The sequence below is a fragment of the Scyliorhinus canicula genome, chromosome 20 (assembly GCF_902713615.1).
Source record: "Scyliorhinus canicula chromosome 20, sScyCan1.1, whole genome shotgun sequence".
Classification (NCBI taxonomy): domain Eukaryota; kingdom Metazoa; phylum Chordata; class Chondrichthyes; order Carcharhiniformes; family Scyliorhinidae; genus Scyliorhinus; species Scyliorhinus canicula.
In genome coordinates, this window is record NC_052165.1 from 27,618,617 (window position 1) to 27,631,673 (window position 13,057).

The 13,057-nt window shown below is 47.1% G+C and overlaps 1 protein-coding gene across 2 annotated transcripts in view; it reads left to right on the forward strand.

Annotated features, from left to right (window-relative positions):
* The window catches only part of arid2 (AT rich interactive domain 2 (ARID, RFX-like)), a 168,572-nt gene that overhangs the window by 67,143 nt on the left and 88,372 nt on the right, over positions 1 to 13,057 (forward strand). For both annotated transcript variants that reach the window (XM_038781389.1, XM_038781388.1), the window contains exon 5: positions 11,040 to 11,258. In XM_038781389.1, the coding sequence (XP_038637317.1) occupies positions 11,040 to 11,258 (219 nt within the window). The remainder of the gene's footprint in view (positions 1 to 11,039; positions 11,259 to 13,057) is intronic.

Below are 13,057 nucleotides of genomic sequence, written 5' to 3' on the forward strand. Positions count from 1 at the left end.
GAATAGCTTTGAAACCTTGCTATCCTTTCAGTACTTCAAGGATTAAAGTAAAGGCCAAGAAACATGGCTGATGGTGGCTATGTGGAACATTTCCGATCAAACTTACTAAAATCAAAACTTTCCTTTTGTGGACATTACCTATTAGTTACAGGATGTCAAGAATATATGTTCCAGCAGCAATGACCAAATGTTTTTACGAATTTGAGCTTTATCTTCTGCATGAAGGAAAGATTAGGAATACATCTTTTTATCTGTGGCAAATAACATATTCATTTATTTGAGCATCCTTTTGAAGTCCACTACTCTTACTGTATACCATAAGTTTAGGTAAGACAACGAAAAATACAATGGTATTATTTGCCTGTCATAGTTGTTTTGTCATATGATTATTTTCATAAAGAATTTTACCTCAGTACATTATTGCAGCCATTAAGAAATCAATCTGCAGCGGTACATCTCCCATGTTGTGGATTTGATTTCTGAAATTTTTCTCAGTTGATTTTGAGGAAGTGGCTTGCACCAAATAATTCTTTTTGAGGATTAGATATTCCTATAATAGTATACCACCAATAATTATAGTTAATTATCAAGGCAAATATGAAACCATAAGAGTACAGAAATTCTCCACCAATGGTTTTGTAGGAAATTTTCATAGGAGATTAGCAAAACACGGCATCAATCCAAATTTTCAGAGAAGCATTTGGAGTTGGGAGAAAAAGTAATGGCCAGAACTATTTCCTGCCAACCGAGTTTCTGAATTTCTTGACTGTAGTGTAGCATATGGTGCCTTTTGCCTGGCAGTTTAAGTATTTTGTAAACAACAAAGGATAACTGGAGTACCAGAATCTTATTTTCACTTCTAACCTTTTAATTGCCATCCAACCATCTCTTCTCACATGGCTGGCCATATACAACCAGATGACATATCTATCAATTTACTTAATATACACTCCAATTGAGTTGGCACTTGCGTTTATCTGTGAGGAATTCATATTCGGGAGGGAGAACTGTTTTATTTCTTTACTTGACCTTTTTGGTTCAACCAAAATTCAGCAACTTTTGTCATTTACAACTCATATATTCATCTGCATAGCTGCTTTTTCCACTTATATTACAAACATTGGTTAATCTCCTGTACATAAACATATTAGCAGTTCAGACAATAAGTTAGATCAGTTGTTTCAAATAAGCCTCAATAAAAGAAACAAAAGCAGAAAATACTGGATATCTCAGCAGGTCTGAGAGGATCTGTGGAGAGAGAAGGAGCTAATGTTTCAAGTCTGGATGAATCATTGTCAAAGACTCTTTGCCATTAAAGGATAGCTCTCTTAATTTTTTCTTGTCCCCTAATCATTGGTGGATTTGGAAACTTATGAACAGGCTGCATTTGCTGAAGGTGTAAGATTAATATATGTTTTAAAGTATTTACAAATACACTTTGAGATTAGATACATAAATATCACTGCCCTTGTAACAGTAATTTCTCTCCCAACTTCCCTGCTCTACCTGAACCCCACACTGTTTTCAGCCCAATTAGGTAATCAAAATGAGGTTATTTGACCAGGGACGTATGTCTGGCATATCCTAAAAATTAATTTTGGTGCTGGGATGGACTAAATTGGCATGCTTCTGAACTGGGATGAAAAGCCATGCTACTGCATAAATATAAAGCAGAACTTTAAGCAACACCCACACCATATCTTAATGCCAGTGCTTCATACTCCACTAGAAATGTAGCTGAATATGTCAAGATCATTTCATTTGGGATCCTCCAAACTAATTCTATTTATTTGGCCATAATACAATTTGGAGGATGCCGAAGTGGAAAGAAGTGAATTCCACCAGGGCTGAAATTGTTGCAATGCTAGTTACAGTGAAGGTTGTTGCTTAAGACTCTGATTTTTTCATTAGTCTCTTGGCCCTGCTATTTCTCATCTGCATGATGTCCCTAGGTGACATCATCCTAAAAGACAGCATTGGTTTTTCATGCATTCAGATGACACCCAGTTCTACTAACATTTCCTAATATTGGTGAATTGTCAGACTGCTTGTGCGACCTCCAGTATGCATATGCACATTTTTTCCAATTAAATATTTGTAAGACTGAAGCCATCATAGCTCGCACCTCTGTACCTCTCTTTGGCAACTGTTGAGGTCTGGACCAGACTGTTCAGAACCTTGGTGTTATGTTTGACCCTGCTATCAGTATCCGATCGTTTGCCTGCATCATTACTTCCACCTCTAACACGGTCTACCTTCACCTTTACCCTAAAATACAACATCAGCTCTATCTGCTGCTCAGATTCTCATCTATGCTTTTGTTACTTCTGGACTCGACTGTTCTGGTTGTTTTCCCACATGCTACGCTTCGTAAGCTTAGGCAACCTGAAACTCTACTTCCATAGTAACTTGCACCAATTCCTGTTCACCTGTTTCCTCTCCCCCACCCCCATGCACTCCCCCATGCTTGCTGACCTACATTGACTCCAAGTTGTGCAACGTCTTGATTTTAAAATTCTCATCCTTATTTTCATATCCTCCAATTACAAGGGCTGGATTCTCCGATGCCCTAGCCGCCTATTTCTCAGTGGCGGGCCATTCGTTGGTGGCAGGATTCTCTCCTCCCACAGCTTGCCAATGGGATTTCCCATTAAAGCCACCCCTGCCATGGGCTGCGCTGCCGGTGGGAACAGAGAATCCCAACAGCCAGAAAATTCCGGCCACAGTCTTTCCTACATGACAGAGTGGATTATTATTAATCAGGCCAGTTCAGATCTTGGTAATCAGAACTTTTTTTATCTTGTAAAACCAGTTTGCAACTGAATTCTGGCCTTAGAACACATGATCAGTCCCCACCTTGTGCAAGATTTTGATCAGTATTTTAGTTGGATTTTTACCTCTGCCACTGAAGGTGGGCAGCGGTCTTATTTTCACCCTGTTTCTTAGTCTGTCTGTTTGTAAACAAAATATATAAAAAGCCAATGGACGGTTTTGAACAGAACTTGGTACACAGATAGAATCCCTACAGTGCAGAAGGAAGCCATTCAACCCATTAAGCCCACCTCACTTTTTGGACACTAAGGGCCTTGATTTGCATCAGTTAATTATGGGGGAGGAAGGGGGGGACACTTTGTTAGTTAGACCCTTTTCAGGATAAAGACTCAACGTGGGAAGAATGAAGCATTTTCAGTGAATCGTTCTGGGAAGAGAGCTACCGTTTTAGCTTGCCAGGACTTCTTTTAGGTACATTTGTGTGGCTCGTGACTGAGCCACGTTACATAAGTTGAACGTTGTCAGTCTGTTAGAGGGAGTGAGGGTGAACTTGAAGAGGTGGGGTGTCCACCTGTTGTCTTTGACGGGAAATGTTCAGATGTTTAAGATGAATATTCTTCTGAGGTTCTTGTTTTGTGTTTCAATGTCTCTAAGTCTTTCTTCCTAAATATTTCCTTTGTAGGGTCAACAAATGAATTTTGACTTTGGTTTGGGTGGGTAAGATCCCCTGGGTTCGAAGGGCTTTCTTGCAGAGGGTAGAAAGTCCGGGGGGCGGTGGGGGGAGGAGGAGGTTGGCATTACCTAATTTTTTTATTTTTAAAATAATTTTTATGGACATTTTTTACAGAAAATATAACAACAAACAATATCAAGCAACAATAAAACAACATAAGTATAACACCCCCAAGACCGTAGCAACGCATGTATCACACCCCCCCCCCCCCCCCACCTCCCCAAACCCAGTAAACAACAAGATAACTTAAAAATAAATTAGAATTAAATAAACATAGTCAATGCCCCCCACCCCTTTTTCCCCCCTCCCCCCCCGGGTTGCTGCTGCTGCTGACCCAGTACTCTATCGCTGAGCCAGAAAGTCGAGGAAAGGTTGCCACCGCCTAAAGAACCCTTGTACCGATCCTCTCGGGGCGAATTTGACCTTCTCCAGCTTAATAAATCCCGCCATGTCATTGATCCAGGTCTCCACGCTTCGGGGTCTCGCATCCTTCCACTGTAGCAAGATCCTCCGCCGGGCTACTAGGGACACAAAACACCGGCCTCTCTCGCCTCCTGCACTCCCGGCTCCACCGCAACCCCAAAAATCGCGAGTCCCCAGCCTGGCTTTACCCTGGATCCTAGCACCCTTGACACCGTCCTTGCCACCCCCTTCCAGAACTCCTCCAGTGCCGGGCATGCCCAGAACATATGGGCATGGTTCGCTGGACTCCCCGAACACCTGACACACCTGTCTTCGCCCCCAAAGAACCTACTCATCCTAGTCCCAGACACGTGGGCCCGGTGCAGCACCTTGAATTGGATGAGGCTAAGCCGCGCACATGAGGAAGAAGAGTTAACCCTCTCCAGGGCATCCGCCCATGTCCCATCCTCGATCTGCTCCCCCAGTTCCCCCTCGCACCTAGCCTTTAGCTCCTCTACTGACGCCTCCTCCACCTCCTGCATTACCTTTTAGATATCAGATATCTTCCCATCCCCGACCCAGACTCCCGAAAGCACCCTGTCCCTCACCCCCCTCGCGGGATGCAAAGGGAATCCCTCCACCTGCCGCCTAGCAAACGCCTTTACCTGCAGTTACCTGAACATGTTCCCCGAGGGGAGCCCAAATTTCTCAGCTGTCTGATACCCGCTCTGTGCCAACCCTGGAACCCCCCATCAATGTTCCCCGGGACGAACCGATGGTTGCCCCTTAGCGGAGCCTCCATCGAGCCCCCCACCTCTTTCTCCCCCCCCCCCCCCCCCCCCCCCACATGTCGCCTCCACTGCCCCCAAATCTTGAGGGTAGCCGCCACCACCGGACTCGTGGTATACCTCGTAGGAGGGAGCGGCAACGGCGCCGTTACCAGGGCCCCCAGGCTTGTGCCTCCACAGGACGCCATCTCCAACCGTTTCCATGCTGCACCCTCCCCCTCCACCACCCACTTGCGCACCATCAACACATTGGCCGCCTAATAATACCCCGAGAGATTGGGTAGCGCCAGTCCCCTACCATATCTACCCCGCTCCAAGAAGACCCTCTTCATCCTCGGGGTCCCATGCGCCCAAACAAAGCTCATGATACAGCTAGTCACCCTCCTAAAAAAGGCCCTAGGGATAAAGATGGGCAAACACTGAAAAAGGAACAAGAACCTCGGGAGCACAGTCATTTTGACGGACTGCACTCTACCCGCCAGCGATAGCGGCACCATGTCCCACCTTTTAAATTCCTCCTCCATCTGCTCCACAAGCCTGGTAAAATTAAGCTTGTGGAGAGTCTCCCAACTCCTGGCCACCTGCACCCCCAGGTATCTAAAACTCTTCACTGTCCTCTTAAACGGGAGCCTCCCAATTCCCTCCTCCTGATCACCCCGGTACACTACAAATACCTCGCTCTTGCCCAGATTCAGCATATAGCCCGAAAATCTCCCAAACTCAGCCAACAGCTCCATCACCCCCGGCATTCCCCCCTCTGGGTCCGCCACAAACAGCAGCAGGTCGTCCGCATACAATGATACCCGATGTTCCTCCCCACCCCGCACCAGACCCCTCCACCTCCCCGACTCCCTCAACGCCAAAGCCAGAGGTTCAATCGCCAGTGCAAAAAGCAAGGGGGACAGGGGGCAACCCTGCCTGGTCCCACGGTAGAGCCTGAAGTACTCTGATCTCCTTCCATTAGTAACTACACTCGCCATCGGGTCCTCATAGAGCAACCTCACCCATTTGATGAACCCCTCCTCAAATCCAAACCGCTCCAGTACCTCCCACAGGTACCCCCACTCAACTCTATCAAACGCCTTCTCTGCATCCAGCGCCACCACTATCTCCGTCTCCCCCTCCACCGCCGGCATCATAATAACATTTAACAATCTCCGCACATTCGTGTTAAGCTGTCTTCCCTTGACAAATCCTGTCTGATCCTCGTGTATCACCCCTGGCACACAGTCCTCTATCCTGGTGGCCAGGATCTTCACCAGCAACTTAGCGTCAACATTGAGGAGTGAGATTGGCCTGTATGATCCAAACTCTAAGGGGTCCTTATCCCGCTTCAGGATCAAAGAAATCAGCGCCCGTGACATCGTCGGGGTCAAAGCCCCCCCCTCCCATGCCTCATTGAAGGCTCGCACCAACAGGGGGCCCACCAGGTAAGCATACTTTTTATAAAATTCCACCGGGAACCCATCCGGCCCCGGCGCCGTTCCTGACTGCATTTGACCAATCCCCCTGACTAGCTCCTCCAACTCACCTGATGCTGATGCGCCAGCATCCTGCTCGCCTTCTCCCCATACTCATAAACTGCGCCTTCCTCCACTGTCTCCTCCTTTCTGGTGGTCAGCAAGTCGAACTTGGCCTGCAAGCTACGCCGTTCCCCCAGCAATTCCTCCTCCGGAGCCTCCGCGTACCTCCTATCCACATCCAGGAGCTCCCCCACCAATCTCTCCCTCCTCTCCCTCCTTTCCCTATGGGCCCGGATGGAAATCAGCTCCCCCCGGATCACTGCTTTCAGAGCCTCCCAGACCATCCCCACCCGGACCTCCCCCGTGTCGTTGGTCTCAAGATACCCCTCAATACTTCCCCGGACCCTCCTACACACCTCATCAGCCAGCAACCCCACGTCCAGACGCCACAGCGGGCGCTGGTCCCGCGTCTCCCCCATCTCCAGATCGACCCAGTGCGGAGCATGGTCTGAAATTGCTATGGCCGAATACTCGGCATCCTGCACCCTCGGGATCAATCCCCTGCTCAGGACGAAAAAATCTAGTCGGGAGTAAACCCTATGCACATGGTCCGCCACCTTCAAGTGGTTCTCCTGGAGCATAGCCACGTCCGCCTTCAACCCCTTCAAATGAGAAAATACCCGAGCCCGCTTAACCGGCCCATTCAGCCCCCTCACGTTCCAGGTGATCAGCCGGATCAGAGGGCACCCCGCCCCCCTCCCCCGCCGACTAACCATAGTTCATCGACTGCTTGCCCCAGGCCAGCACACCCCGCCCGACCCGTTCCCCATGACGATACCGCCGCTCCTCTACCCCCCCGGCCCACACCAGCTCCTTCCTGGCCATTCCAGCAGCAACCCAGTGTTTTCCCCATCCCAAGGCTAGGACCCCTCCTAGCCGCGACGCACCCTCCATGGTACTTCCGTGAGTCAGCTGACTTCTGCTGACCCCGGCAACTCCCGCCAAAACCCGGCCCCTCCCGACATGGGGTCATCCCCCACTCCTGCCACACCTCCTTGGCACCGCTTCAGCGCCGGGGAGAAACCAGTAGAGGCCACGCCCCCACCGCCAGCTCCACCCCTCCTGCCCCGCAGCGCAGGAAACCAGAGGAAAGCCCGCGCTTTCACGCTGCCCCACCCCACCTTTCTGACGCAGCTCCCAAACTCCAGCTCCACCCCATCCCCCAGCCCCGTACAGAAGAAAAAAAACAAACCCCAAACATTCCCCACATAACACAAAACCATACCCAACAGAACCACCCGGAAACAGAGCAAGAACCAGCATAAAAAACACATGTCAAAATTACATAAACAGCAACAGCAAAAACAGCAACGACCGTAGTACACAGGACCCCGCAGCCCCCAGACCCTAGTTCGAGTCCAACTTCTCCGCCTGTACAAAGGCCCACGCCTCCTCCGGGGACTCGAAGTAGTAGTGCCGGTCCTTATATGTTACTCACAGACGCGCAGGCTGCAGCATTCCAAATTTTACCTGCTTGGCATGCAGCACCGCCTTCGTCCGGTTAAGCCCGGCCCGCCGCTTAGCCACCTCCGCACTCCAGTCCTGGTAGATTCGCACTACCGAGTTCTCCCACTTGCTGCTCCTCTCCTTCTTGGCACAGCGCAGCGCACACTCCCGGTCACTGAACCGATGGAACCGCACCAGCACCGCCCGCGGGGGTTCATTCGTCTTGGGCCTCCTGGCCAGCACTCTGTGGGCTCCCTCAAGCTCCAGGGGCAAATGGTAGGACCCCGTCCCTATCAACAAATTCAGCATCGTGGCCACATAGGACGGAAGATCCGACCCCTCCAGCCCCTCCGCCAGGCCCAGGATCCTCAAATTATTTTGCCTCGTGCGAAAGTCCAGCTCCTCCAAGCAGTCTTGCCACTTTGTGTGAAGTGCCTCGTGCATCTCCACCTTCCCCAAGAGGACCACGGCCTCCTCCTCCCGATCAGCGGCCTGCCGCTGCAACTCTTGAATGGCCGCCTCCTGGACTGTCTGGATCTCGAGCAGCTTGTTGGTAGTCGCATTCAAGGAGTCCAGCAACTCGGCCTTCAGCTCCGCAAAACAGCGCAGAAAAGCAGCTTGCTGATCCTGCGCCCACTTCCACCAATCCTCGGGTGCTCCGCCGGCTGCCATTTTGTCCTCCTTCCCCCACTTTTTCTGGGGAGCTGCTGCAGCCTTTTCCTTTGCCCCATTCCGGGGGCGCACCATAAATTTTGGGGAATGTTCCTCCAAATGCCTTCCCCCACCGGGAATCATCGAAACAGCGCCGTTTGGGGCCCTAAAACAGGCCCGAAAGTCCTTTAATAACGGGAGCTGCCGAACGTGTGGCTTAGCTCTGCATCACCGCAACCGGAAGTCTGGCATTACCTAATTTGACGTATTATTACTGGGCAGCAAACACTGAGAAAGTGCGGGGGTAGTTTAAGGATCCGGGGTCAGTTTGGAGCAGATGGAGGATGCTTCTTGTATAGGTTCAAACTTGAGGGCACTTGTTACTGCTACTCTTCCGTTCCCTTCAGTTTGGCTCCCTTTGAGTTCAGTGGTAATAGCCTTTCTAATCAAATCGAATCAGTTCCGACAGCACTTTAGGTTCTGTGTTGCTACTGGCACTGGTCTGTGGGAACCATAGGTTTGTACCAGCTGGGATGGATCGACATGCAAGATCTGGGAGGGGGAGGGGGTTAAGAGGTTTCGGGACTTGTTCCTGGAGGGTACGTCTGCTGAGTTGGTGGATAAGTACCAACTCCCGGAAGGGAATGTTTTTAGCTATTTGCAGGTGCAAAACTTTGTGCATAAGTAACTCTCTTTGTTCCCTCCGTTGCCGGCATCACTTCCGAATACGTTGCTATCTCTTGACTAGATAGGAGAAGGGAGGATAGCAGACATGTATGAGCAGACAAAGGTGATGGAGAAGGCTTTGCTGGAGTAAGTCAAGGGAAAATGGGAGGAAGAGTTTGGTTTTGTTTTGGAGGAGGCGGAGTAGAGCGAGGTTCTGCATAGGGTCAATTTCACCTCCTCGTGTGCAAGGTTGAGTTTGCAGTTTACAATGATGGTTAGGGCACACATGACCAGGGCACGTATGTGTAGATTCTTCCTAGGTGCAGAAGATAGATGTGAGCATTATTTGAGAGGGCCGGCGAACCACTGTCATATGTTTTGGTCTTGCCCTAAGCTTTTTACATTCTGGGTTTCCTTCTTCGGAACAACGTCGGCGATTTGGGGAATTGGTGTGGAGCCATGGCCATTGGTGGCAATCTTTGGAGTGCTGGACTTGCGGGGACTGCAGGAGATGAAGAATGCCGATGTCTTGGCCTTCGCCTCTCTAATAGTCTGGAGGCGAGTCTTGCGCAGATGGAGGGCATCTGTGCTGCCTCAGGCTTTGGCATGGTTGGGGCATTTGTCGGAATTCCTGCATCTGGAAAAGATTAAGCACGCCAAAAGGTGGTCGGAGGAGGGGTTTTACTCTAGGTGGCTGCTGTTCAAGCCTTCTTTAAAGAACTAGTTGTTGTCAGCTGGGGGTGGGGTTGCGGGGTGAGGAAATCGCCTTGAAAAAACCTTGTTACCGAGAAAGTGGTGAGCATTTGGAAGTTTACCACAGGGAGTTATTGAAGTGGTTAGTATTTATAGATGCATTTAAGGGTAAACTAGATAGGCATATGGAGGAGAAGGGAATAGAGAGTTATAGTGATAAACTTGGAAAGGATTAGATGAGGTTCGAGTGGAGCATAAAGACCAGCATGAGCTTGGTGGAGCAATTAGTCTGTTTCTTTACTGCGTATTTTGTGTAAAAAGGAAACTCATGCAGTACATGAGGAGAAAGTGCAAGCTCCACACAGACGGTGTGGACCAGACAGTGTGGACTAAAAGCTGGAATCTAATCCGGTCCCTGCAGCTGTGAGGCAGCAGTGCTCACCACTGTGCCAAGGATTTGTTTTTGTCCCCCTAGTGCTGGTCGCAAATAACCAGATTTACTGACTTCTGCTCCACACATTGTCATATTAGGATTTGAGCACATTTAAAAAAAAAAAAATTTTGAATACTCATTTATTTATTTATTTTTTCAATTAATAGGCAATTTAGCATGGCCAATCCACTTAACCTGCACATCCTTGGGTTGTGGGGTTGAAACCCACGCAGACATGGGGAGAATGTGCAAATTCCACAGGGACAGTGACCCAGGGCTGGGATTCGAACCCAGGTCCTCAGTGCTCAGTGCTGCAGTCCCAGTGCTAACCACTGTGCCACATGCCACCCTAGGTTTGTCTCACAAATTTCCTGGTCTGACCTCATCATTCTATAATGGATGGACTCTGACATGGAGCTGGTCATTTCAGTCCATATATGGGTTTTCTGTTATCTGCCACATGGAACAGGATATGGATAGTACAGGCAACAATGAAACCTGTTGCAGCTTAAGTTGTTGATTAAGTTCATACCCTGTGAAATGCTGTGTGCTTGATTAAATTGCAACCTTTTATTTCCAATGGACAGATGTGTGACTGGTCAAACTACAGAACCAGTTTTCTTGTTTATTTCGTGGATGGTTGTGTTCTTTTTTTGTTTGAATTTATAATAACCCATACTTTCACCCCATGTGATAGTCCAATTTGAGACACAATGTGGAAATGCATTTTCATTCAGCATAATATCTGTGACAGCTCTTGGTATTTAAAAACTGACCAAAAATAATTAATTGATTTAAGAAATTATAGAAGTAATGCACCTTCACCTCAAAGCGTAGAGTACTTTTCATTAAGGTTATAGGGCACTGATAACAAATATTGCGCTGATAGATATCAACATAATTTTTATTTGTGCTCAACCTTTTTCTTTTAGATTATATTCGACAATGCTATGGACTTAATACAGAGTTTGTAACACTTGGTGACTACAATAAACTGGTGCTTTCCCTTCTGTCTGGACTGCCTAATGAAGTGGATTTCGCAATTAACGTTTGCACTCTTCTCTCAAATGGGAATAAGCACATCATGCAACTTGAAAAAGATCCCAGAATCACCACCATTTTGCTTGCGCATGCTGGAATTTTTGATGACAGTAAGTTAATCACAAAATGCTAATGTGTGTTAACAATATTTGTTGTGTTAACTTTTTCACTTTCAAATACAGAATTGTTAATGTTTTTGTTGACTATCAAGAGGTGCTCAAAATTTGCATAATTTGGTCACCTCCGCTGAATAAGATCGCATCCATAGTCAAATCTACTGGAATACTCCACCTGTTAAAGTTTGATGCAAATTGTGCCATATTTTTCATATGGTGTTCCTGCTCAAAACTTCTGCCAAGTATTTATAGGTCTTGTACTGGAATAGTTTATCATTTTTTTGCTCGTGTTATTGGCAACATCTTATTAGGAAATCATGATTTGCATTCATAACCATTATATTTTGGCTGTATTTTGATATTGATTTGTATTTTTAGGATCATGTCTTTCACAAACTTTTGTGACAATTTGGAGCAGATAGAAATAGATAATGAATGCTGGCAGTGCCAGTGCTGTCCACGTCCTGAGAATGAATAAGCATTCACCACATCTGCTGTGGATTTTTCAGTGGCATTCAACATACTGCACAAGTGCAACAGCTCACTGTATAGGTCAGAGTACTGAAACCTTGAATGAACTGGGGTAACTGAGAGAAGAATCTATATTTCAAGGGCATTCTTGAGATTCTACTGGTCTGTTGTACCAAATTCTATCACTAGTAAATGGCCCAAATTGGTAACACCAGCACTTGGAATCATTGCTGCCAAATTCAAACAATAATTTACTACAACAAGCAGTAATCCATACCGCAGTGACTTGAGTATAAACCGTTTAAGAAATCCTCGTTGGCAGACACGCCGAGCTGAAATTATTCGAGTCAAATGATTGGTAATTCTCTTAAGCGAAGACCACACCAATGAAAATTCCATGAAATACTGCCAAAGTTTGACAGCATTTGTTGGCATGGGATCAAAGGCAACCTACACAGCTAGGCCCATAGTTTAGGGCACACATGTTTCCTTTCCAAACAGGAGGAACTTTATGCTCACGCATTTATTACCCATTGGCTCCTCTGGTTACAGCAGTAAGTAAGCTGAGTCATACTAAAGAAACACGCTGAAACAAACTCATTACATTATTTATTTTTCAACATTCTGTAATACGTTTGCCCTTCATCAGGATAAAATGTGATTGATAAAAGGTCTGTCTAGTTGCAGAACTAACCAAAAACATATCTGCATCTTTTTTAGCTGCATCCTTTATTTCTGCTTCTCTTTGTTTTAGTGTCATTAACACATTTGGTTTAGTGAGTTATAAAGACCCAATTTATAGATTTATAGACTATGTAAATAGGTTGATCAAATGTAACTTTTACTTGAGGGAGATATTAGAATCTTGGGTTCAGAAGTGAAATCCAAGATGTAGCAAGCAATTTAGGGTTGAAACAGACTGAGGAAGGAAAAAATCTGCTAGCACGGAGTCTGAGGGATACACCCACACCTTGTCTGAGTTACATTATCCCAGTCAGACTTAAATTCGTTAGTGGAAATCCACAAGGTACTCCAGATCCATTGTCCTTCAGGATACTCCTGCCTGACCAGCCATTAGCCCATTGCAGAGTCTGATGGCCTCTTTGTTTCGCCAATGGGCGGTTAGTTGCATATCATTAGCATGGTTTTGTTCTTTTGTATAAACTGGAGTGGGCCATCAAACAGCCAAGATAACAATGATAGGTTCAAGTCTGGAAACCCCAGGGAACCTTTCTTTGAGGAACTGAGCAGAGCTCAGAGAGAGAGAGAGAAAAAAGAATCCTGTTTTGAACATGTACATGTGAAGGCTTTGGAAATCGACC